At 35.5% G+C, this 26193-nt stretch overlaps 1 protein-coding gene across 3 annotated transcripts in view; it reads left to right on the top strand.

Moving 5' to 3' along the window:
• Nucleotides 1-20422, top strand: part of Lnpep (leucyl and cystinyl aminopeptidase) — an 86952-nt gene extending 66530 nt beyond the window's left edge. For 2 of the 3 annotated variants that reach the window (XM_020178033.2, XM_074077039.1), the window contains exons 13-18: nucleotides 438-594; nucleotides 7278-7462; nucleotides 9018-9179; nucleotides 10486-10626; nucleotides 11257-11338; nucleotides 11888-20422. In XM_020178033.2, coding sequence (XP_020033622.1) covers nucleotides 438-594; nucleotides 7278-7462; nucleotides 9018-9179; nucleotides 10486-10626; nucleotides 11257-11338; nucleotides 11888-12019 — 859 coding nt within the window. In that variant the 3' untranslated portion in view covers nucleotides 12020-20422. The remainder of the gene's footprint in view (nucleotides 1-437; nucleotides 595-7277; nucleotides 7463-9017; nucleotides 9180-10485; nucleotides 10627-11256; nucleotides 11339-11887) is intronic. The other variant, XR_012449092.1, reaches the window with a different exon arrangement.
• Nucleotides 20423-26193: the final 5771 nt, after the last annotated feature.

Here is a 26193-nt window from a genome sequence, read left to right as displayed (position 1 = left end):
CAATAAAAAAAATGGGTAATAAATAAATAAATTCACAATCAACTTTGCCTTAACAAGTTTGGCAAAAAAATTACCACACAACAACAAATCAAAATTGTTTCCTTTTTCTTTTTTTCCCCCTCATCCACATACTCTTTATGCCACTCCTTGTCCTCTGGTAAATATAAGTAGTTAATAAACAAAATTAGTATTATTCATCTTTTCCTATCTAAGACATTTTGATGATTTACTGAGTTGGTAGCAATTTATAGGTGACTTATGGAATAAAAAATGAGCTATCATGTATCTTTCTCTTGAAATGCATCTTTACCCTTGGTCCACATAAAGATAATTTGAGTCTAACTTATCTCACTATCTAATCATGCTGTTTTCTCTCCAGTGTGCTAGAGTTCTCTGTTTCTCAGCCTATTTACTTTTCCTGTTCTTTTATCCTTTAGCATAGGCAAAGTGCCTCTGAAGAGGGCCTTTGATCTGATGGATTACCTTATAAATGAGAACCATACTGCACCCATCACTGAAGCCCTGTTCCAGACCAGCCTCATGTATAACCTCCTTGAAAAACTGGGGCACATGGATCTGGCCTCAAGACTGGTGGTGAGTCTGCTTTTTTGCCAGCTGTTCCTGTTACCTGCCTTTAATATTGTTATTCACAGTTCCATTCAGCCTGTAGTGAGCTTAAAAAAAAAAAAAAAAAGCACAGTTAACTTCTGTTTTCTTCACTTTGCTGATTGTGAAATCTTTATTTTGAATCATGCATTGCATACCATCAAGAGGTGAATCTTCATTGCATACCATGAAGAGGTGATAAAGGCTTAGTATGAGGGGATCTTGTTTGAATATCAGAATATTGACTCTTGACCTTGCAGTCCAAATAAGGTCATTTGAAAAGAAAATGTTGCTATTCAAATCTGGTTTTGTTTTTATACAATAATCACTTGAAATGGGCCAATTAATTTGCTAGTGGTTATTAAAAAACAGCAGTTCCCTTTGTACTGAGAATATCCTGCTTAGGCTTCCTTGCTGATTACTCTGCAGTAGATAACCAGTGGGTAGACATGCCTTGGCAAGCCCTAAAGGAGTCTTGGAATTAGACTGTTTACCTTTCTTAAAACCAATCTTAACAGTCGCTTATCCTAATAGTTGTTATTTTAGTCACTCTCAATTAAACTATTAGCTGAGTCTTTAAAGGTTTGGGAGGAAATAATTCAATTTTATCCAGTTCTCTGAATGAGCACATTCTGAGAACAGGGCTTGCTTTATAAATCAGGTTTTCCAGGAACCCAAGTAAAGGCAACTTTCATGAAAAGGAAGAAGTATTGGACCAAGAATTAGAATAAGTCCTTTGTGGTTTTGGTATTCTCACTGGTAAAAGGAAGGGGTTCAGTTAAATCATTTTTAAAACAACTGTCTTTCTGCCTGTACTGTTATCCTACTGCACATCATCTGTGATGAGTTCTTTCATTGCATGTGTGATTCTCAGTGTGGGGATCGGCAGGGCACATGGGATAGGGGGAGCTTGAACCTCTCCCACAAACTTCTGATCTGACCCCAAGGTAAGAGAATTTCTAAGCCCTCTTCTAATGGTTAATATTTTTGTCATTTTCCATGTCATAAGAACAAGTGCCTGGAACATGACCTGGCCCGTAGTGACTCTCATTAAATGTTGAATGAATAAATGAGTGAAGCACGCCAGAAACAAACACATCTGGGTGATTATTATATTGTACACACCATGCTTAGCACTTAATGTAGATGGCCTCATTTAATCCTCACATGATGCCAAAATAGTTACTTCTAACACCATAAAATAAAGAGACTAAATAACTTTCCCAAAGTTACTACCTTGTAATGTCTAAAGCTGAGATTCAAACCAAAATTAGTTTTACTCCAAAGCCTACTCTTTCTGGTATGTTGCTATATTTTAAGTAAATTTGTGTTCCAGCAATATCTCTCCATGATACTTTCTGTTGGGAAAATTAAAGCTTCCTTTCTTGCTATCATTTTTTTCCTTTTTAAAACTGAGATTTTTTTACATTAAAGCAGTTTGAAAAACTCTATACCATACGTTTTTAAGAAGTAAAATGACAGACCCACATTTGTTGTTGTCTTGGAAATGAAATTGTCAATTTATGAGATTTCTTTTATATCTGAAATGTTAACAGAAGTATTTGTCTACAGTTTTTATGTGCATTTCCAAGAAGTGTGCAGATACTTTATAGGTCTCTCTATGACAAACTGGGAATCCAACACAGACTTTCTACTGTTGCTGTGTAAAGAGATTGGCCATTTGTTATCAGTGTGGCTACTCTTGATGTACATTTGGGTTGTTTGCAGTTTGGAGCTGTCATGAATAGCACTACTGGGCCCATCTTTAGTGAATATTTGTATATATTTCTGTGGGATAGATGTCTGAAAATGGAATTACTGCATCATAGGTATGCATAGTTAATATGATAGTTGTACCAATTTATGTTCCCATGAGCAGTGTGTACAAATTCCAGATGTTCTGTATCCTTGCCATTGCTTATTAGTCATAGAAAATCCTTTTTCCTCTTAGCTTTCTGAGGGTGCACACCAGTATATGTATATGCAATTTTGACTTTCATTTGTACTTCTCTGCTGAACAATGTAAATGAATTTCTTTTAACATGTTTATTGGCCATTGGATATTCTCTTTTGTAAAGTGCCCAGTTCTTTTGCTTGTTTTCTGTTAAATTTTGCCTTTTTTTCAGTGATTTATGAGAATTCTTTATATATTCAAGATATGAATTATTTGTTCTTGTTTATTTTCAAGATCTTCTTTCACTATCTTGATGGCTTTGATTAATATAAATTCTTAATTTTAATGTAGTTTAGTGTATGAAATCATTTCCTACACCACAATATTCTGTTTGCTTTTGAAAACTTTTATATTTTATCTCTTACATTTAGATCTATGATGGCTCTGGAATTGAGCCTTGTGTATGGTGTGAGGTAGACAACAAGATTTATTTTTTCAATATGTGTTTCTAGTTATTCCTGCATGAGTATATTTCATTGAATGTATTTATTTTAATTATAGAATTATTTTGGAAGTAATTACTGTCATACCAAATAAGCAACAGTTGAGGAAGTATATTAGTTTCCTAGGACTACCGTGACAAATTGTTACAAACTTGGTGTTAAAAAATAATAAAATTTATTCTTTTATAGTTCCAGATGCTACGAGGCCAAAGTCAAGGTGTTAGGGTAGGGTTTGTATCCTCTAAAGAAGTATTTATTCCTTGCCTCTTTCGTAGCTTCAGGTGGCTGCCAGCAGTTCATGTCATCCCTTGGCTTATGAATGGATCACTCTAGTCTTGCCTTTGTCAACATGGTCTTCTTGTGTTTTTGTGTCTCAAATTCCCTTGTGGTCCTAAAGACACCAGTTATTACATTGGAGCCCATGAGAACCTTGTTTTAGCTTGATTATATGTACAAAGACCCTACTCCCAAATATAGTTCTACTCTCAGGTTCCAAGCAGGCACAAGTTGGAGGGAGTAGAGCCACTCTTCAACCCAGTACAGATAGCAATAAATGAGATTAGTATTCATTTTCCTCGCTATTAATTGGTTCTGAGTATACCCTAAAAGGAGGCAGGTGTCTGCCAACTGTGAAGCTGTCCAACTAGTTAGTTTCATGATAGAAGCCATTCTCCCCATGCCTGTCTTCACTAATCTATTTAGGGCTGAGTCTCAGGAGGCACTTGGTATCCCTACACTGAGAACACAGATGCTAAACTCAATTCAAAGAGTTAGACTTTGGAATATTTTCCTATTGGCACTTTAGTAACTCTTCTTCCTTCTGCCTCTTCATCCTGGATGATTTCCAGTTTTCTGGACAGGTATGTATTTATCAGGAACATACTTTAGGATGGGATACAGGAGACTGAGGGCAAACTTCATAGTTTGGTGTGTGTTTCCAAGGTCAAAGACCCTTTCACTGCTCTAGGTCTTCATATTGTTCGCTAAAAGCTAACTTGACTTTAGTTCATCAAGAGAGAGAAACTGTCTCTTTAAAATTCCTGTTCTAATCTAAGGGCATTCTGGTAGCATCAAAATTATCAAACTGTGAAACCAATTGCTAGTTAGGAATTGTGACAGCAGACATTTCTGAGTCCTTGAATCCAGTGTTCAAATGTATTAGGGCTTAATATTGGTGTCTAATTAATTTTTATGTCATTGTAACCAGAGCTTTATGTCTACTTATTGGTCATTTTGTTATGAAAGGTGCATTTTGTGGTATGTGCTGTGCTGTGGTGTTGTGGTGTGTAGAGTTCAGAGACACATTTGAATTGTGTTAAATTCTTCATATCTGATGTTGACATGTGAGCCTAGCCATATTCCTATTTTATCACTTACAAATCCATCATTCTCTTACATGAGGCATTGGTAGGATAAACCTTTTGCAATAAAAACTGACATTTCACTTTTAAGAAATTCAGTTGACCTAGGAAAGAACTCCCTGGATGTATCAGTATAAAATTAAAGCAGTAAATCAAAATGTAACACATAGCATCAGTGCCAGCACCTTTCCCTGTCTTTTATTTTTAAATTATTTTATTTCTCATGGCATTTTATTGCATATCTGTCATTTATAGCTTAGAGAGACAGCCCATCAATTTATTCCTTTTTCTCACTTTCTGTTTTTACCTTACGAATCACAGCACTGAATTCTACTGTTTAATGAACTGAAATTTCAAAAGATTGTGGAAACCATAGAAAAAGAGATTTTATTTTAATTATAAAAGGAAAAGATAATTTGAAGCACCTGTCATTCTTCATTGATATTAAATTAATATTCAATATTAATATTAAAAACATAACCTGAGACGGCACTGTAGCTCACAGAGATCTGGAGAATTGCAGTTGCTGACCAGCATGGGCAAAAAGTTAGACCCCATCTTCACATAGTTCTGTAAATCCAGCTATGCAGAAGGCATAAGTAGAAGGATCATGGTCCAAGATCAGCCCCAGAGTATCTGAAAAATAAAGGCAAAAAGGCTGAGGGCATGGCTCAAGTGGTAGAGCACCTGTCCTAGCAAGCATGAGGCCCTGAGTTCAAACCTTCGTACTGAAAAAAAAAGAAAGAAAGAAAATATAGCCTGAATTACTTATTTAAATGATCATATTTTAATATGTTACAACTCGAATTATATATAAAATCAACTATTTTGGGAGTTTCTTTTACTTATTTGATGTATGCATCTAATGAGCAGAATCACGATCTGTAATTCCAGTGCTATAAGTGGTGAGAAATTAGCCTCAGTGTGTCAAGTGTCAGGGTCTCTTTGCTTCTTCCAGTACTTAAGGTGCCATTTCCCCTATGGGTCTTCTGTGTTTTTAAAGGCATTGCTATGTTCCTCCACTGAAATTTTTAAAAAGAAGATTGCAGCATGTGAAGGATTTTTTTTTTCACATTTTTTCTTTGTTCTATTTGACGGTTATGAGTAGCTTTTAAATTTCTTTTATTCTTCACCCATTTGGGACATTGTACTATCATGATGCCATTGCAAAGCTCAGACCAATAAAGCAATATGTGTCAACCTGGTCAGAGATGTCCAGTGGGGTCCCCTGCGTTGCTTTTATGGCCCTTGCATTATCAGTTGGCATGGCAAATATCTGCCCATTTAATGTCCTTCCAATAACTTGCAGGCTTCACGCCTCACACATTCTACAAGGTGTCTGGTCTCTGTTGCTTTTAAACAAACAAAAGCAAGTTGTGTGTTGTCTCAGACTTCAAGTCCTTCCTGCACAGATTCTTTTTTCCATTCTATAGCCAGCTCCACAAGAGACTTATACAGAGAAGATCTTCTGAGATGACCTCAATAGCTGAGAACAATCCAAATAGGCTTCATTTTAGGGATTGAGAGTGACACTCAAGAAGGAAATAATGCTTCGTGAAGAAGTTACACCACATTTCTGGGGTTCTGAATTTTGTGTTGGTCACTTGTGATACTTGGTCACTTGGGCTGAGACATGGTGGAGGTGCTGGTGAAGAAGTATAGGTGGGAAGAAGTCCCTGTGTTAGGATCTCTGGGGAGAGAGACACCTGTGAACACTTTCATTTGATCCTCCTGTATAGAGCCATGAAGATTTTCTTTAAAAAGAAAAGCATAGAAGCATTTTTATGTCAAAATTTTTCCTTCTTGTAGATTTCACAAATGCATATTTCTTAGATTTTTAAAATCTTTTTTTTAAGTGTTCTCCCCTCCCCATGCACGATAATTTGTAATATGGAAATACTTCCACATAATGTGAATAGTTTTTATGCCTTTGTTGTGGAGAGAGATGAAAAGGCGGCTTGTTGATTCCTTAATATAGCAAGTGTACTTTAATAATGACAACCCATTCAGAAGTCACCATAGCGATGCATCTGCATAGTATAGTTTGATGATGTAATAAAATATTTGTCAGTTTTCCAAAGTGTGATTGAGGTATTTTGGTTATGTAGAAGAATATCCTTATTTCTGGGAGTTGCTTGTTAAGCCCTGTATAATGAAATATCATGCTGTCACTTACTCTCATATGGTTCAGTTAAAACCAGAAAAAACAAGTGTGTATGTGTATTACATGCACACATGCAGTCCCTAGCAAAGCAAATGAAAGAATGAACTGGTAAATCTGGATGAACAGCATGTGGATGCTCATTAAGCTATTTCTGCATCTTTTCTGTAGACTTGAAATTTTTTACATAAAAAGTTGGAAAAAATAGACTATAAACAACCATTCTTATGTGCAAGTCTCATTTTCTTTGTAATTTGGTTAGGTTAATTTCTATAGCATCATGCTAGTTAGTATGTTAAGTACACATTAATATTGAATTTAGAAACAATTTAAACATTAACTATCAGTAAAGAAGTATATTTTCATCTCTGCTTTATAGGTTTATGGATTGTGAAATCATAAGGTTATGAAGTTCCAACTTCCTTCTTGCAGTGGTTATAGGTTATACTTCTTGGCTGGACAAAAACTTCCAGCTGAGTTGTTCTGTGTATATATAACACAGAATAAAGGTTCTCTAGTACACAGATGTCATTAATTCTTTCTGAGTTATATCATTGTGTAAGTCTTCTTGGCTACCGCTTTGTTATTGAATGGTTCCATCCCAGCTTTACATGTCAATGAATATTTAATGGATAATATCTATGCCTTTTTTTCCTCAGTGGGTTAATGTTGGAGAAAAGAGATGTAGTTGTCTGATATTGCTGATTGTCCCAATTATTAATACTCCACTATAATACATTTCATCTCTCTAGACTAGAGTATATAAATTGCTTCAAAACCAAATCCAACAACAAACTTGGACCGATGAGGGCACCCTGTCTGTGCGAGAGCTTCGGTCAGTCTTGCTGGAGTTTGCTTGCTCCCACAACCTGGGGAACTGCAGCACTGCTGCCATGAAGCTGTTTGATGAATGGGTGGCATCCAATGGAACTCAAAGGTGAAGTACAGTCTAGTCAAGTGAATTCCCTTCCCTCTTACTTTATATCATATATTGAAACCAGTTCTCACCTGGATCATGAATGTTATAAAACTGAATGTTAATGTAGACAAACTCAAATAAATATAATATAAAATTTACCATCTTATCCATTTCTTAGTGTACAATTTAGTAGTGCTAGGTATATTCACATTGTAATGCACCAATCTTCAAAAAAACATTTTTCTGTCACAAAACCAAAATTCTAAATCCATTAAACAACTCCCTACTTCCTCCTCCTCATAATCCCTAGCAAGCATTGTTCTACTTCCTGATTCTATGAGTTTGACTATAGTAGATACCTTATGTAAGTGAAATTATACAGCATCTGTGTTTTTTGCAACTAGTTTATTTCACTTAACATGTCTTGAAGGTTCATGTATGTTGTAGCATGTGTCATACTTTCCTTCCTTTTTAAGGCTGAATAATAAAATAATATTCATATATATATGTATATATAACACATTTTGTTTGTCCATTTATTCGTGGATAGACCTTTGAATTGCTTCTACTTTTTGGCCATTGTGACTACTACTGCCATGAACAAAGGTGTATAACTATTTCTTGGAGGTACTGCTTTCAAGTCTTTTGGATATATATCCAAAAAATGATATTGCTGGGTCACAGGTTATTCTATTTTTAATTTTTGGAGGCACTGCCACACTACCTTCTTTCCCATAGCAGCTGTATCATTTTACTTTCCCACCAAAAGTACATAAGCATTCCAGTTGTTTCATATCCTTGCCAACATGTGTCTTATGATTTTTTTTTTCCTTGAGGTGGTAGAGTTCAAATCCAGTCCTCACATGCTGGGTAAATACAGTGTCACTGAGCTATATCCCTATACCCTATTTTCTGGGATTTTCTTTTTATAGCACAATTTCTTAAGGGTATGTGGTGACAAATAAGTCATCTTTAATTTAGGAATAAAATATAGAAGGTGGAGTGAGCAATTAGTAGTTCTTAGTGATGATTGATTCTCTCCAGGTTTCTTACTGGGAATTATGAACAGAAAATTCATATATCAGATGGAAAGTTGAGGTGGGGAGTCTGAATAATCCTCTGAACTCTTTCCAAGCTCTGAGCTCTTAATAAGGACAGAAGACTGTTTCAACCCCCTTTTCACAGCCTCCCCATACATTTCTGCTTATTTATGCTATGGAACTTACCACACTGTCTTGTAGTGAATAGATTTATTTTTGAATTCTTTGTGATAGCCCAGGAGACTCTGAAGAGCAAGACTTCTCTTTTTCCCTTTCCAGCATCCAACCAGATGATTCTTTGTGAGTGCTCAGTGAATAATTATTGTAGTAAATTGAACTAATGTTCTTTGAAGTTGTACTCATAGGAAAGAAGCAGTCATTGAATTAAGTTTTTTCTTGACTATAAATTGTGTAGTTAAGACTTTTGTAATTATTACTACTCTGATCCCCAAAGCACCTTCATTAGTCAATTCCTTACCTTTATATTCCAAATTTTTTCTTGTTATTCTCATGTTTCATTATGTCTCTTATAGCCTACCTACTGATGTCATGACTACTGTATTCAAAGTTGGAGCAAAAACTGAAACAGGCTGGCTATTCCTCTTAAGCAAGTATACGTCTGTAGGCTCTGAAGCAGAAAAGAACAAAATACTTGAAGCTCTTGCCAGCTCAGAGGATGTACGGAGACTTTACTGGTAGGAAACCACTGAAGGAATGTGATATGAAGAAACCAAAAGATATAAGCCTTTTGCTTCTAGGATAGAGGCTCGTTTGAGATCCCCTTTTCCTCTGTCATAAGCCAGACCTGACTTGGATAATGCTGGGCTTCATCTTGGAGACTCAACCTTTACAAATGCTCAGATGCTTTATTCAAAAGAGATTCAGAGATGTTGAGAATTACAACTGCCTCCTACTTCTTGCTCAAAATATTCCTCCCCCTTGGCATATTGTCTTAAACTCCACAGTCATTATTCTTCATCCTTATTTTCCTTTCTCTGTTAGCAGTATCAGTTCTTATCTGTGTATTTACCTGTGGAAGTATACAGGTTGAGTATTCCTAATCCAAGAAACTCTGAAATGCAAACACTTCTGGTCCCAGGCATTTCAGATAAGGAATACTCAACCTGTATATATGTAATGCACATATAAATATTTAGCCATATTTTAAAACAGATTTATCCTATAACCTGTGTTTTACAATTCTTTTTAGTGAATTATTTCCCAAGTCATTTCATAAACCCTCCTTTTTTATGGCTTAATGGTATTCCAAAGTATGGCTCTCTTATAATTTATTTAAGCCATCATGTCTTGTTGGGCATTTGAGTTTCTCTCCCTAAGAAATGTTGCTATATTCTTTTTTGTTTGTGTGGGGTTTTGTAATGATAAGCAGATAGTATAGCATAATAGATAAGAATTGCTTACTTCAAACCCAGGCTTAGTATTTATTAGCTGTGAACTGTGGGGTAGTTACATAACCTCAAGTTTCCATCATGATGCAATAAAGGAAGCAATAAGTTTCTTTTTCATAGCATTGTTGTATTGAGCACTTATACCATCATCTAGTGTATAGTATCAATCAGTGATAACTGCTAATAAGAAGATATTTTGAAATATATCTTCATTGTCAAATTATTTAAACAGCCCAAATTTTAAGAGTAGTTACTTACCTACCTATTAAAACTAAGTCAGAGTTTTACCTGGAGGAAAACAAAAATAGTCTTTAAAATCTCTACAATAATAATAAACTCTACCAGAATTTGTTTCTTAAATTTCCTTAGTATCAAAAACTATTATTAGAAGACAGTATGTATAAATGCTTATCCTAGTGAGTTATCCTTTCAAAAAAAGACAAGTTTTCAATTTGTAAATTAATTTTAGACTAACCCAACACTCATTTCCCTTGAATTGCTATAGACATTCAGTCAGGAAACCAATACTAATTTCAGTCATCACTTCTTCATGAACGTTATTGTAGAGGATGAAATCTGTTTTGATCTTCAGGTTAATGAAAAGCAGTCTTCATGGAGATATCTTCCGAACACAGAAGTTGTCATTTATCATTAGAACAGTTGGCCAGAATTTTCCTGGACACTTGTTGGCATGGGATTTTGTCAAAGAGAACTGGGATAAGCTTGTACAGAAGTAAGTTTCTCAGAGAATGGCTAACTTTTTGTGTTCTTGGGCTCTGCATTTGGAAAAAGTTCCCAATGCTGTGTTCTTTCACACAAGTTATGATCTGTTATGAAAGGAAAAACTCTTCTTTGAACCCAGAATTGTTTACATTTAAGAACATAATTATATAGGATGAGTCGTTTAATGGTGGTGTTCCATTCAAGTACTAACCAAGGCCACCCATGCCTGACACCAGATTATTTAGGCCAGCAAGGCTACAGACTGAATGTTCTGGATAGCTATTTAATTGTGCACATTGAAACTACCTCTGTTGGCAAGGCATCCATTAAAGACTCGCATCACGTCTATCTAGATAGCACATGTAGGTTTCCTTCTTCCTTTCTCTTATAAAGCAGTGACAGTATTTCGTTGAAAATTGTATTAATTTATCTGGATATCCCTAACTCCTCCCTTTTTCTGGTCACCTTTCTTCTAAGTGGAAGTGAGTGGGTGTAGATGCCACTGATTCCTTGAGCTGCAGGTCTGGGGAGTAAAACTCCACTCTGTCTTTGGCATTAAAGCATTTCCTTTACACTTAGAAATAGTGACTTGCTTACCAATAGCTACCCATTTTTTTCTCTTTTATTTGTGTTTCTTCAGGTTCCATCTGGGGTCCTATACCATACAAAGTATTGTTGCTGGATCAACTCACCTGTTTGCAACAAAGGCACATTTGTCTGAGGTTGGTTATATAAATGCTAGGAGGCTCAGTGTGAATTGGTGGCATTCATGCTAATTCCTGTCCCTTCTCTGTCTCCCTTCATCAGTGTTAATGATTCTGCTTTGAGGTTATTTTAAAAGGGTTGGACAAGGAAGGAAAATACTAATTCTACTTTCAGTACTATTCACTTATGCCCGTAATACAAATTATTTAAGTGGTAATATGTTTGTTTTGAGGAATTCTATCCAAAGGATGACTTTATAACAACAAGGCTAATTTAAGATTCCATTTATTTACTGTTTCTTGAACATTTTTTTTTCTATTTTAAGTTAGAAGTAGTAAGGACCAGATGTAGTAGTAATAAGGAAGAGTTATTTTTAAAAATACTTCATATATTCTCCTGCTTGCTTGAGATCTCCATGTAGATACCGTAAATGTTAATGTATTTCTCTCTACTGCTTTCAAGATATCAGCACTGCCAGTCATCACTAAGTTAAAGCTTATTTCAAAAGGACACTCATAGTTAATGTCATTTTCTTCTTTTAAAACACTTGTATGTGGAATTTACAGGTCCAGTCATTTTTTGAAAATCAATCAGAGGCAACTTTTCAGCTCCACTGTGTCCAGGAGGCTTTGGAAATCATTCAGCTGAATATCCAGTGGATGGAGAAGAACTTGAATGGTCTGACATGGTGGCTGTAGCACACACCATTGCACCTTGTTCCGTTGCCCATTCAGAGAGCTGTGAACTTGGGCTCTGCTGCTTTTGCAAAAGTCAAGGTGAAGCCAGGACTGCTGCCAAGTTGTTTGCACTGTTCTAGTTAGCTCAGGGCCCACTGTATTTTTCATCTGTCTTTTCTGAAACATCTTTTGGCAGTATGTAGGTATTTATTATGAAATAATACTCACCCATATGACAGCCATCCAAAAAAACAATGAGTAATTGTTTCACTTTGCACATACACAAATGGGAAGAAACATCAATTTTGTAATTCTGTTCTGTTTCTCAGTATCCAGAGAGTTATTGACTCAGTGAAACAAGGAGAGATCTACCATAAGAACCACCATCTTTCAGGCTGCTGTTGTTAGCATTTGTTGGTTCTTGTTGATAAATGCTATTGGAATGTATTGAAGAGAATGGTTACGAAGACGGTGAAGCATGCAGCTGTACAGAGCTGATCTCAGGTGTGCAGGTCTACTTTGATTTGGGGTTTTGAGTAATCCTTTATTCTCCAAAAAGTTTAATATCTATAACTATTGTATTTTTTTCTGCAGAATAGTCAGGTGCTACAGAATTTTTAATTGTTTTGTTGTATTGAACAGCTAAGTAGCCAAGCCAAAATGTTAAATCTTTCGGATATTTGACACTTTCTGTTTCATCTTTTATAGCACAGGAAAATGTTCCAAACTGAGTTAGTTTTAATTATAATTTATTCATGAGTGTCAATATTCCACAAATCTATACACCATCGTCACTCCTATACTAGATTAACCTTATGTTAAACCTAAGTATTTCTATGTTTGTGGCACGCATTCTGTTAACACTGGTGTTTTTTGTCATGACTTTTATCACTAATACTAAGAATGCAGTCTGTTTAAGTTTCCTTTTGTACTCACAAATCATAGACTCTTTCTCTTTGAATCATACCCATGTGTGGATTTTCATTTTATATGATACAGTAGCATATTAGAAGCACATATTTTAAAATAGGATCTTTGCGAAATGGAAAATTCTTATTTGAAGTTCACCATAGTACCTTAAAGGAGCAAAGAGAATGTGGAATAGGAGCAAGTTGAATTCATGTTTAATATGGTGGGCTTTGAAATTTTTTTCCACTATTAAAAGCAGTACTTTTGTCTGATTGAAAAAAATCAATTTTTCTTTTATTTGTGGCCAGATTAACATTAAATAGAATAATCAGTGAATGAAAGAAAGAAAAATGAGGGAGGATATCCAAAACTGTATGGCATTTTTACTCTTTTTGAGGGAGAAATACTGTACTTGAATTTTTTGAGCTATGCAGACTTATATGTAGATTGTTGTGTTTCTTTGATCTTAGGAGAGAAGTTTTCTTCCTAGTAACTCTTAAGAACTTTATATTTTATTTGAAAATAGTGTCTATGTACATAAAAAAAGGGGAGTTACTCTTTTGTGAGCACTTGAAACACTCCACAGACAATAGAAAAGGTCAGCTTTTTTATTCAGCAGTTGTAAAGTTAGAATATGTGAGGTTGTGTACAAGATTATATTTTATTTTATGAAAGTATTTTTCTATAGCAAAAGTTAAAAGGCTGGCAAGCTAAAAGATAGTGTGCTTTAATCCTAGTGTATTTTCTCTAAATTTAGGCATTTCTGAACACTTATTACTCTGTTTTTGAGTAGAATATATTATAGCCTGAGAATCACAGAATCATCTAAAGATGTCATATTGAAACTGAAATGATTATAGATCTTTATTTCTCTTGTGCTTTGATGAATGATAATGTAGTTGACATTGAAAATTAGTGTTTTTGTATTTTCAGAGTGAAGGAAAGGTACTAATCTTTTGGGGATTTTTTTTTGTTATTCTTTTACAACGTTGTATTACTAAATTCCACTTTGATACAGAGTTTAAATTTTGCTAATTCTCAAAATCAATTAAGAGTTTCAGTTTTACCTACTTAATACTCCTAAAATATATGTTAATTCTGAATATGGCAAATCTTAAATTATATAATTTTTCAGTTAAAATGTGTGCTTGTATGTATGTGTGTATATAAATGTGTAGGTTGTTGTTACAAGTAAAATGTTATCAAAAACAGGCTAAAAAAGAGGTAACTTATGATCCATTGCTATGTATAGACTCAAAGGTCATTTGTTTCCATTATACTGAATCCATAATATTTGTAGTTTCATTTATAATATTACCTTAATTATTTGTGGTTTCAGTAGGCCTCATCTTAATTTTTCCCACAAATTTCCATAATTTTTAATATTATGCTAACCCATTTGAATGGCATCTCTTAGAACTACTAACTGTAAGTCAGGAATATAAGGCTAAATAAGAGGTAGAACTTACAATATAATAAGTATAATGGTAGCTTTGAGATTTTGTTCCCCAAGAGTTTATACCGTACATTGTATCTCTGAGAATTCAGATTGAAGCAGAAGTCACAGAGTGTCAGACACACAGGTGGCTAACACCATTGAGTATGAATAAGTGGTCTATTCATAGCAGAGAGATTGTCTATTGAAAGTAATATGAAGCTCATCCTACTAGATTATAGGAGAAATAGAATTGGAAATCTAGATTGATAGAAAGAAAATGTGTGCTTTGGAGATCTGGAAAGTTATGAAAATAGAAGATAAAGGAGTCCGGTTTGTTCTGTTAATATGAAGTGAGTAGGTGTGTTAAATGCAAGTAGTGGCAGCTTCTACCATAAGTTTGTGCCTCCCTCTGTCTTGCTTCATTTAAGTCTTTTTAAGTGAGATTGTGTCATTGTCTCACAGATGCTCTTACTATCATAGGTTCTACTTAACTCTAATTTTCTTTGCTGTGTGTTTTCATTTTACGGACTTTAGCCACTGTAGGAACAAAAAATCTGTTCAGTCCTGAGTATGGAGGGCAAACCAAGTTGCATCTGTGTTACTGGGTACCAAACAGATACCTTTCTGAAATTAAAATCAAGCGCTGAGTGTGTTGGGTTACTGATAGCCTGTTATTGTACTGGATTTTAAGAAAGTACTCAAACTAAAATGCCTTGGAACCCCTGGAACTGTACTCTGCTGTCAGATTGCTTAACGTTTACCAATGCTGTCTGTTTCATGGGGCTGTAAGGATGCTACAATGCATCTCAGTGATGCTGTCACCAAAGACAGCAGTTCCTGGGCTGAACTCAAAGCAAGATGTGGATTTTGTTGCTTAGGCCTAAGAAGAATTGGAGTCATAGGTATGGTACTGTAGTTATTCTTACCTTCACCTTCATTGCTTTTGTTTTTATTGAAATTAACTCCTAATTAAAAAGCTTCTTTTCCTCCTACCCCGATTTGTATTTTTTAAAAACTAAAGTATATATTTTTGTGTTCTTTTATTTTGTGCTTCATTCTCTACATTGGCAAGTATGTACCAAATGAAATGTGGAGGTCTAAAAGTATGATAAATCTCCTCTAATCCCTTTCCCTTATTACCTGCCTAGGCAATGTCTTTTAGAATAGGCAATGGATTTGTTAGTAGTTTTGAGGATAGGTAGGTACTTTTTAAATGTATATATGTATTTTACATGTTTTTATGTTCTTTTATTTTGTGTATTTTGTCCTGATGAATAGTGAAATATTGTTCTATGAAACCTCTGTCTACTTACCAGATTGCCTATTGTGGGCAATGGCTATAGAGTAGTTGTTTGGTTTCTTTTTTTTCTTTGAAAGAAGGTGATGATGTTAGGATGTTAGGAGTAGAACAGGGCAGTTTCGTTTAAAGATGTGTAGAGATGGTTTTGCTGCTATTTTGTGAGTGTTATTTTGTTCTGCACCTTGTTTATGCTTCTCACGGACGTGTGGATAAACCGTGGAGGTCCAGAAGTGTGGCATTGTCCCATTTACCTTTCTCTTTATTGCATGCATGAACAATAACTAACAGGGTTCCTAGTGGCTGTTGTTTTGCGCTAGTCTTAAGGACTAGACCAAGTATATATAAGTGTTATGCTACTTTTTATATTTCATTTTGTACTTGCTTCTTTACATGGATGTGTATATACTTAATGAAAATTGAGGTTCAGACTATGGCAAATATCCTCTTTTCCCTTTTTCTTTCTTATTGCCTCTTTTACAATAGCTAATAGAGTAATTTTGTTCAGGGATACAGGAAAGAGTGGGGTTTATACTCTGTAAAAGTGCACTCGCTACTGCATTGTATCACTAAAGTCATTTGTACTGTGTGAAAATAAGTACCTAATGAAATGCGGCAGTCCAGATGTATAATCATCACCTCTTCTTCTCATCGCTGAACAGAGTAGCTGTGAAAGTGGGTGTTTGAGGGGAACATAGGGAGGTGTACTTACTGCTATATTGTATTAATTCATGGGTGCTCAGACTGCAAGGCACCATGAACCATGGAGTTCCTGATGTATAACAATCTCCTCTTTCCCTTTCCCTTACTGCCTATGGGGCAATGCTTTTTAGAGTGGTTTGAGTTTAGTGAAAGTTTTGTTTTTGTTTTCTGCTAGGGAAGAGAAAAAGTAATTTCAGACTTTTAAGATGTATATAAGTGTTTTTGCTGCTTTCTTAAAAATTTCATTGCTTACCTTGTCTTTCCCTGAATATGTGAAAAATTGAGGACCATTCTGTGACAAGTTTCCTCCCTTCCCTGTATCGGCTGCATGGGCAGTGTCTGGTAATGTAGTTGGTGAGTTTCAGGGCTTCTTCTGTGGGTATTGGGGCATATAATTTTTAATGTATGTATATGCTTTTGCTTCTTTGATATATCATATTTCATGGGTGCCAGTCCTTCACTTGGACTTACAGGTTCCTGATGAACCGTGGAGTGCTGTATGTCTGACAATCTCCTCTTCTCCCTTTCCTTTTTTACCTGGCTATGTGGGCAATAATTTTCAAGTTGTTTGGGGTTTTTTAGGTTTCAAGGGGTGGGAGCTGACTAAAGGCAGGATATATACCTTTTTTTAAAATGTATATAGTTTTTGTTATTATACTGTGTTATTTCATTTTGTACCGAGTCCATGGATGTACAGGTACTTAATGAATCGTGGAGGTCCGGATGTATGAAAATCTCCTCTTTTCCCCTTTCCTTGTTGCCTATATAGGCAATAGTTGTAGAGTAGCATAGATATTTTTTTTTAGTCTACCTCCCTAGAAGGGAGCAGTATGTTGGACTTTTAAATCTGTATATAAGTGTTTATGCTCCTTTTTCTGTACTTCATTTTGTAACCTAGATTTATCTGTGGACATTTCAGTACATAAGGAGAATTAAGGTTCATTCTATGAAAAAAATCTCCCTTTCCCCTTCCCTTATTGCCTGTCTGGGCAATGGCTAGTAGAGTAGTTGTTTAGGTTTCTTTGGCAAGGGTGGGGGTGGGGGATTTCTGCATTTGTACCTTTTTAAAAATGTATATAAAAGTTCGCTAGTTTTTTTTTTTCATTCTTTCTATCTCAACCCAGGTTTTGTTTGACTTATAAGTATTAGATATAAGGAGAGGCCTAGCCTCAGAGGTGTGGGACATCTTCTTTCCTCTCCCCTATAGCCTGTGTATCTAGGCAATCGTTATGAGTACAGTAGAGCTTGGGGTTTTTTTTTTTGTGTGTGTGTGTGTGTGTGTATGGTGGGGGGAATTAATGGAGAGTGGGCTTGTTAGAGAAAAAGGCAAAAAATGTATATATTTTTAAAGATGTAAATATTTTTGCGACTTTTGGGTATTATACTTTATTTTGAATCTGGACTTTTGCATGACTATTTAGGTATTAATAAACACTGAGATTGACTCTATGAAAACTCTCCCATGCTCCCCATCCCTCATTGCCTGGTGGGCAATAGTAGAATAGATCTTTGTTTGTTTGTGGAGGTCTAGGTGTATATATTTTTTAATGTATATAAACATTTGCTACATTTGGTGTATTATTTCATGTAGTGTCCAGTTCTTTGCTGGGACTTGTAGATGTATAATGAAACATGGAGGTCTAGACGTATGATAACTCTCCTTTGCTCCCCTTCCCTCATTGCCTGCAAGGGCAATAATTTTATAACTTGGGTTTTTTGTGGGAAAAGGGTTATTTGGGTGGGTAGAGTTAAGGGAAAAGGACATGGTATATACTTTTTTCTAAATGTATATAAATGTTTTCACATTATTGATTAGGTACCTAGTCCTTTGCATGGATATATGGATACCTAACAAAAATTGAGGGTCAGTGTATGACAAATCTCCCACTCTTCCCTTCCCCTTATTACCTAAACAGACAATTAGAGTAGTTGTGTGTTATGTTCTTGTTTGTTTCAGAGGGTTTATATTTTTGGCAAAATATTCTTAATAAGAATAAGTATGTTTTCATATCTTTGTTACTTCATTTTTGTATTTAGTCTGCATGAATATGAAAGGCCCAATGAAAATTGAGTTTCATATAGCAGAGTACTTCCTTTCCCAACTATTTCCTTATTTAGCAATAGCTAGTATAGTTGTTTTATGGTTATTTTGTTTTATTGTCTAGGATCTATACCTTTAAGGATATAAATACATGCATACATAACTTATTTCTTTTCTACCCTTGTTATTTCCCTTTAATATTTAGTCCCTTGTAGGATTCTGAATGTTCCTTAAAAAAAAAAAAAAGTCCTCAGTAAGTCTCTGGCATCTGGCTTGAAGGTGTAGCAATGTGACACAATGTGCAACTAATGGCAACAGGCATGCAGCAAATAAGATGTGAGGGGGCACTTGGACATGGTTGAGTTGGGAAAGCTAATCAGATCCAGCATTTCTGGTGTTGATTTAAACTGAACGAGATGGTGAAAGCAGATCTGTACTTTTGTAAATACCAGAAAAGAAGAGGACAGCACTAAGTAAAATTCTATTTAAGCTTCATTACTAATTAATAGTTTAGAAACTGGTAAAGCATTGAAGCTGGTGAGCTAATAACAGTGTCCCTTCACTTATTTGAAGACCCTGAAAAGCATCTTCTGCTTGTGGCCTGGAGTTCTGATTTATCTAAAGTTGCTCCATCAGTAGCATGTTTTTGTTTACCCAGGAGAAATTAATTTTGATTCTTGGAATGAACTTTTGAGTTTTTGTCTTTGCTCCAGTAAACGATAACATGGGTCCAAAAACTAATCCAAAAAGAATTTCGGGACAAGCCCTTTGCATATTTCAACACCCACATGTGGCAGGGCAGGTTGCTCCTTTCCTACATGGAACTCTTGAGTGGCTGCACCTCTTTCCTCTATTTTCCATTAGCTGGACAATTCCTGTTCTGTTTTCCCTTTTGTCTCCAGTGCCTGCACTAAGAAATTAAGCCAATGCTGCCTCATTAGCCTTGTGTTTTTGTATGCATCTCATGCACTCAGGACTGTGTGTTTGCTTTCAACATTCTTATATCATATTTCACATTGTCTTTTCACCCACCACATGGTAAACGTTATAACTACACATTTGTCTGCATCAAAGAAAATGCATGTGTAAACCTCCCTGTCTCTATTCCTTCCTTCCAGCCTCTTTGCTTTATTTGTTTTGTTTCACATTTATAATGATACTATTCCATGCTGAAGATTTGCCATATCATTATTTAAGAAACATTGAATGATAGGACTCCTAGAAAATTTGCAAAGAAATATTATTTACCATACCAAACTCTCAGGTTCTAGTGTTGAAAAATTACACATTACTGTTACTTATACCTGCTGCTGTAGAAAAAATAAAAGTTTATTCATTACACTTTTAGCTTTGATCATAAATAAAAGAGAAGAGGGCACCTTTTTTAATTTAGTCATGGTAGTCATTAGTGATATTTCTGAACAGTTCTTAATTCGAAATACTTCAAAGGAGGTAAAGGTCATGGCTGAGCTCAGTGAAATGCTCCAGAAGTTGTACTGTATAAACCATCAGTACAATAATACACTTTGTGTGTGTGTGTACATAAAATGAGAATTACAGCATAATTGGAGCATTCCCATTAATCAACAAATGCACATTGAGACAAACCTTAGTCTCACAGCCATCTTGATTAAAGCCAAGTGTTCCATGTTATTGTGAAGAATAGTCGTTCAAATACTTTGGAATACTTTGGAAAATAATTATTTGGAAATTATAAAGGAATTACATTTTTGTATTTAAACGCCTATAGAGATCTCAATTCCTTCAGTCTGAGTTTGTGTGTTCAATTCTAAATTTGTATCATAATCTGTCTTTTGTGGAAGATTTTGAAACTAGTATGTATATATATATATATATACATATATATATATATAGTATATGCAAATTGTGTTGTTTTACTGGTAAAGGGAAAAGGCTTATTTTTCTTTATACTTCTGATAGTTTTTTTGCGTATAACCAGCACTAACTGAAAGGCATGTTTAATTGCAAACACTGTTGCTTTTTTGTGACATGAAAATAAAAGTATTTAAATACAAATTTTGTGTGGACTTTTCAAATAAACAAATCACATACATAAAGTCATATTTCTTCTCAGCTTATGAGGTCTGACAGAGCAGTTCCATATGCATTTGTCTTTAATAATTTGCTTCCTAACTCACCAGTACCACAATATCATCCTTAACACATAGAACTCAAGATACATCAAACTCACACTATGAATATTTTGGACCGTGAGGGCTGTCCTGTGCATCATATGATGTTTAACAGTGACCCTGGCCTCTAATGCCAGTTGCCATGGAAGCCACTAGATGCCAGTATCAACCCCTTCCCTCTCCTTCCCCCTTGATGAGAAAACCAAAAATGTCTACTCCAGACATTGCCGGATGTTTCCTGGGGTGGGAACTAAAATTTTCAAGAATGCACACATCAAGAGGCTCAGTAACAAAGGAGCACCATACAGGACAACTATTTTTGGGCTGAAGCAATTCTTAAAAACACTCAGATCCCCTAAGTAGCAATGGGTACAGTAATAGAATAATACCTAAATCAGTATGAGACATGTAACTACCTATGCCAGCATGGCCCAGGAACACTCCTACTTTGAAGGTGAGACGACACTCCTTATTTTGATTAACATGTAGTTGGAGCATGAGTACGCAGGCTTCTTGGAGGGACACTACTACAGCTAGACTCCTGGGCAGACCCTCAGAACAACTTGTTTGTTCTATAGCTATGAGTAGTCTTGAGGGAGGACTGAGAATGTCTTAGGCTTCCACATACAGAGACTAGAAACAATGTTCTTTTACAGTAATTATTAGGGTTTAAAGTTGTACATTGAAGGGCAAATTTAGTAAGTTTCAACCCCCTCTAGATCCAGTAATTGGCAGTAAGTTTCCAATGCTTTGTGATTGTGTATATTTTATTTTTCTTCATGTGGAGCTTTAGTAAACTATATTAATATTATTTCAATGTTAAAATTTAGTGATGATGTGAATAAATCAAATATCATGCGTTCAAAAGAGTAGCCCTTTGTGCGTGTTTCAATGAGATGCCGTCTTCCTGGGGACACAAAAACTTCATGCTATGCCCTTTTTAATCTTTTATGATGATCATTACCAATATGCAGAAGAAATACTCTTAGGAATTACCAAAATTTTGGTCAAAAAATTCTTGGTTACATTTTAAATATTTTTTATTCCCAGATATTCACAGTGAACAATTGAACTAAAACCTATTAGGATCTGTTGATTGCAATAGATTTTTTAAATGGAGAATAATAAACCTTTCCCTATTTTTCAGTATCATTTTTAGACATGGCAGAGAAGAAATTTTGCTTTCTTTCTTCAATGTTTACCACAGTTTCCCTTCTCCCAACACACACAAAGCCTCCAGTATTTACTTAAATTTGTGAGCAAATTGAATAGTTGACATATGCTATAAAGGGGCATTTTATTATCAGAGAACAAAAACATACTTTGTTATTAATTACCAACCCTCTAGTAAGGTTTCCAATGCTTTGTGAATTGTGTATATTTTATTTTTCTTCACGTGGAGCTATAGTAAACTATCCTAATATTTCAATGTTAAAATTTAGTGATGATGTGAATTAATCAAATATCATGAGTTCAAAAGAGTAGCCCTTTGTGTATGTTTAAATGAAATATGTCTCCAGTCAGCTGGCCAAAATCTAATTGAAACTAAAGGTACTTTTGGGAGCACTATGATTTCTGTTATTGGCTGTGCTGAGTTATATTTGAGATCTTTACTTACACATAGAGTAACTTCCAATTTTCCATTCATTTTTATAAAAGAACATAGTGCAAAACATAAGATAAAATTGAGAGTTAAACTGTTGACAAGCAGATAGAATCAGGAGGCAACAGTTAGAAAATCTGGGGGCCTACAAGCAGCCAGGTAAGCAGGGGAGAAACGGGGTGCCAGTGTGTGTTTATTAAAGTGTCATTTGTGTAAAAACCAAAGGTAGGAAATTAAAAAGCCCATTTGCTCAGTGTTTTCTGATCTGCTCAATGGATTTTTTTGACATTGTTTCAAAGTGCTCTATAATATAATTTTTAATTTCAGCAAAAGTTTTGGAATATTACTATTATCACATGATAACAAATGGCAGTGATTTCAAGAAATTAAAATACTTGAAAGACTGTAGAGCATAGACTGACATTAATCGGAATTATAACTGATTTCTGGTTTGATTATTTTCCACTTAAAAAATTGGTTTTAAGTCCTTTAGCCTCAGTTTCCTCCATTTATAAAACCATGATACTATCTACCTACCTTACCTACCTACCTGCAGGGTTGTGAAAACTAAATAAAATATCTATGACTTTCCTGGTATGGGAACTAGCATAGGCATAATTGTTAAAAGTGCCAACTGCTTTCTGAGATGTATAGGTGTTAATATCTTCAGTAACAAATGGAAATGGTTTTGTAAAATTGAATAAGGTTATACAACTGCCAGTTAGGAAATTATAAAAATAGCTTAATGTGCTTTTTTATAAATGTAAGCCTTAAATTTTCTAAGACTTTGTTTAAGAGACATTGTAGTATATTAGAAAAAATGTGCAGTTATATTAGTTCCACAAATGAAATAAAATTCTGAGTGTTGATGAAGCTTGGCTAATTATAAGTAAATATGAAATAAAATTCTGACCCAGTTAATATTCAGTGGGGATAATACCCACTTTGCAGTAAAAACATGAGGCACAGGTGTATGGGAAAATAGGCCTGGTGCTTCATAGATGCTGTTAACATCTCTTAATTTATTCTCTTAACTTATTTGCCTTAATTATGCAAAAGAATCAAGCATGCTCAAGTTTCAGTTCTACCTATAAAACATTGTATGCAAATTATAACTTAGATGCTATGATGCAGAGATATTGGCCAAATGTTTTAGGATATCTTATTGTTAATGCTAGATGGAACCTTCCACATAACTTAGTCTAGCTCCATCATTTTATAGATTCAATCATTTCATAAATTAGTGGAACCAGAGATTACACTTTGAATAAAATCCCACATAATAACATTACATGTTAAATTTGTATTTGTACTTGGAAACAGTTTGTATTTATCACTGTTGAAATAGATGAAGTACAGTTGCCCACAGGACACTGTTTCCTTGGAAAAGGGAGTATAAGTATTTTCTATCAGAATTGGGGGCCAGTGGTCACACAGGTAATCCTAGCTTCTCAGGAGGATCACAGTTTGAAACCAGCTTGGGCAAATAGTTTACAAGATCCTATTTTAACAATACCCAACACAAAAAAGGGCTGGTAGAGTGGCTCAAGTGGTAGAGCACCTGTCTAGCAAGCATGAGTCCCTGAGTTCAAATCCCAGTACCACTGGGGGGAAAAAAAAACCCAGAATTTTCTATCAGAGGTGTTTTGTTACTTTAATGTTGAATGCAGAGCTAAATTAAACTATTCTAACATTTTAATGTTTAAACCTGGAGGTAACATGAGTAACCCTAATATCATGATCTTAAAAGAGTAACCCTTTGTTGCATGTTTAAATGACGTGTGTTGCACTGAAGTAGCATAATCTCTCTCAGGTCGAAGGCCTGATGTAAGGAGTTGAGACTTTTTCACCACCAAAGGTGATACAGGAAGGACAGGGAATGATTGCCACTGATGAAGTGACACATGCCATAATGTGTGATGAGCCAGATGGAAGGAATATAAATTCCCGCCTCCACAACTCCAAAGTCAAAAATGTAAAGAACTGTTTTCCCAAGGTGGACCTTTTGTCCTCAGTCACACACTCCTAAACTGTGGTGTAGACTGCCATGTTTTCTGGTTTTTCAACAGACCCCCCCCCCTTTTTTTTTTTGCTAGAAAGACAGGACCTGAAAGAAGTTGACAGATAAATGAAAGAGACAACATAAGAAAGACATCGCATTTTTGCTAGTTTGGGATAAAGATAGCTATACAGAGACATTCCATGTACATGTGTATTGCAACCCACATTGGTTCATTTCTACCCAACCTCTTTGCTACTTCTTGGTCCCCTTCCCATAGTGGCCTCTGCCAAATTAAGATTACTTTATTAGCTCCTCAACAGGGAGCACATCAACCACATTCATGTTTTAGGTTTCCTTTCCTTTCCCTATTTCTCCCATCCATTCTCTCTGTAGTGTGTGATCCATGTCCAATAGTATTACTGCATTTGTTTTAGGTCTATAATCCATACATGAGGGAGAACATGTGATTTTTGGCCTTCTAAGCCTGGTTAACATCACTTAAGATGATGTTCCCCAGTTCCATCCATTTACTTGCAAATGACAAAATTTCATTCTTCTTTGTGGCTGAGTAAAATTCCATTGTTTATAAATACCACATTTTCTTAATCCATTTAGCTATCTTTATCCCAAACTAGCAAAAACGCAATGTCTTTCTTATTATCTCTTATGTTTTCTCTTCAACAAAATCAGAAAAGAGAGCAGAACAAGTTCTGCCTGGAAGTGGGGTTTGGGGTGGGGTGGGGTACACAAACAATGTATACACATGTAAGTAAATGTAAAAACAATAACATAAAAGGAGAAAGAAAAAAATGAGTAACAACAAAAAAAGAAAAAAAAAGAAAGAGACAACATTAAAGAATTTTTAAATCAACTATTTAACTTACTTGATTTTTTTGAGAGGGCATAACCTGAATGTCAAATGACCTTCCTTTTCCCTGCATGCATACCTGTAGTCTCTTTTCTTCCTCTGGCAAACTTTGACTGTTCTTCAAGATTCCTCCCCATAAAATGCACTATTAGTGAGCAAGGTATGTTTTCCTCAAGATGTTACCTAGCGGGAAATCTGAAAAGAAAGTTACCTTCCCAGGGGGATATCTGAAAGGGAAGATACTCTCCCCTGCCACAACAAACAGTCTTACCCTCCCTTGACATTTCTGTTCTCCAGAATCCTTTACCTGACAGATCTAAATGTACTCCTGAACTTGAAATTTTTCCCTCCTTCAGAACTCTGTATCTTAGAGTCTACTCCCAGATGTCCATGGCTAAGCACATCAAAAGCTTTACAAAAGTGTAGTTAGCCTCTGGCCCCACAATTTAGAAGACCAGTTTGTGGTCTTTGAATGTTTGGACACAGTTCTTGGAGTCACCTCATTGACATGCAGCTTATAAACTGTTTACTTCAAGCAAACACGTTGTTGTAAAATGACACTTTATGTCTTTAGTGTGGTGTGTGTGTGTCCGTGCTGTGGACTGAACCCAGGGCCTTGTATTTGCTAGGGCAAGTGCTTTACCACTTGAGCTGTGCCCGCAACTTTACATCTTTAGATTGGCAATGAGTTTGTCTTCTTTACTATGTTTTTCCAGGCTAACCTGAAAATTATCTTACAGAAAGATCAAATATTGCCTGGCTTCACTCATTTGTGGAACCTAGACCTAAAATGAGGATGATGATAGCAATAATGTAATGGGACATACATGTGTATGGGAGGGACCGTCTGGAGAGGGATCAGCAGGATGAGGGGAGGAAGGAAAGGTTTCTGAGGGTGAAGAGGAAGGAAGCATGCTTCACACATGCATACGAAGATAGCATAATGAAATCCAGTAAGCACTTTGAAAGGGGAAGAAAAGGAGGAGGAATAGCAATAGAATGGGGCAGGTGAACTTGTTCAAGGTACACTCTGCACATGTATGTAGTTATCACAATGAAATCCCCTCCCATTATTAATGTATGATAATTCAAATATAAAATCTCAAAGTTTGAAAAAGAAAATCGGCTTATGGTATCTGAGTACACCCTACTTTGGGCGAGAGAAAGCAGTCAGAAGTTGAA

This window comes from Castor canadensis, chromosome 6 (genome assembly GCF_047511655.1).
Source record: "Castor canadensis chromosome 6, mCasCan1.hap1v2, whole genome shotgun sequence".
In the NCBI taxonomy this organism is placed as follows: Eukaryota; Metazoa; Chordata; class Mammalia; order Rodentia; family Castoridae; genus Castor; species Castor canadensis.
The sequence above is the reverse complement of the archived record's forward strand: the minus strand, read 5'-3'. Positions and strand labels throughout refer to the sequence as shown.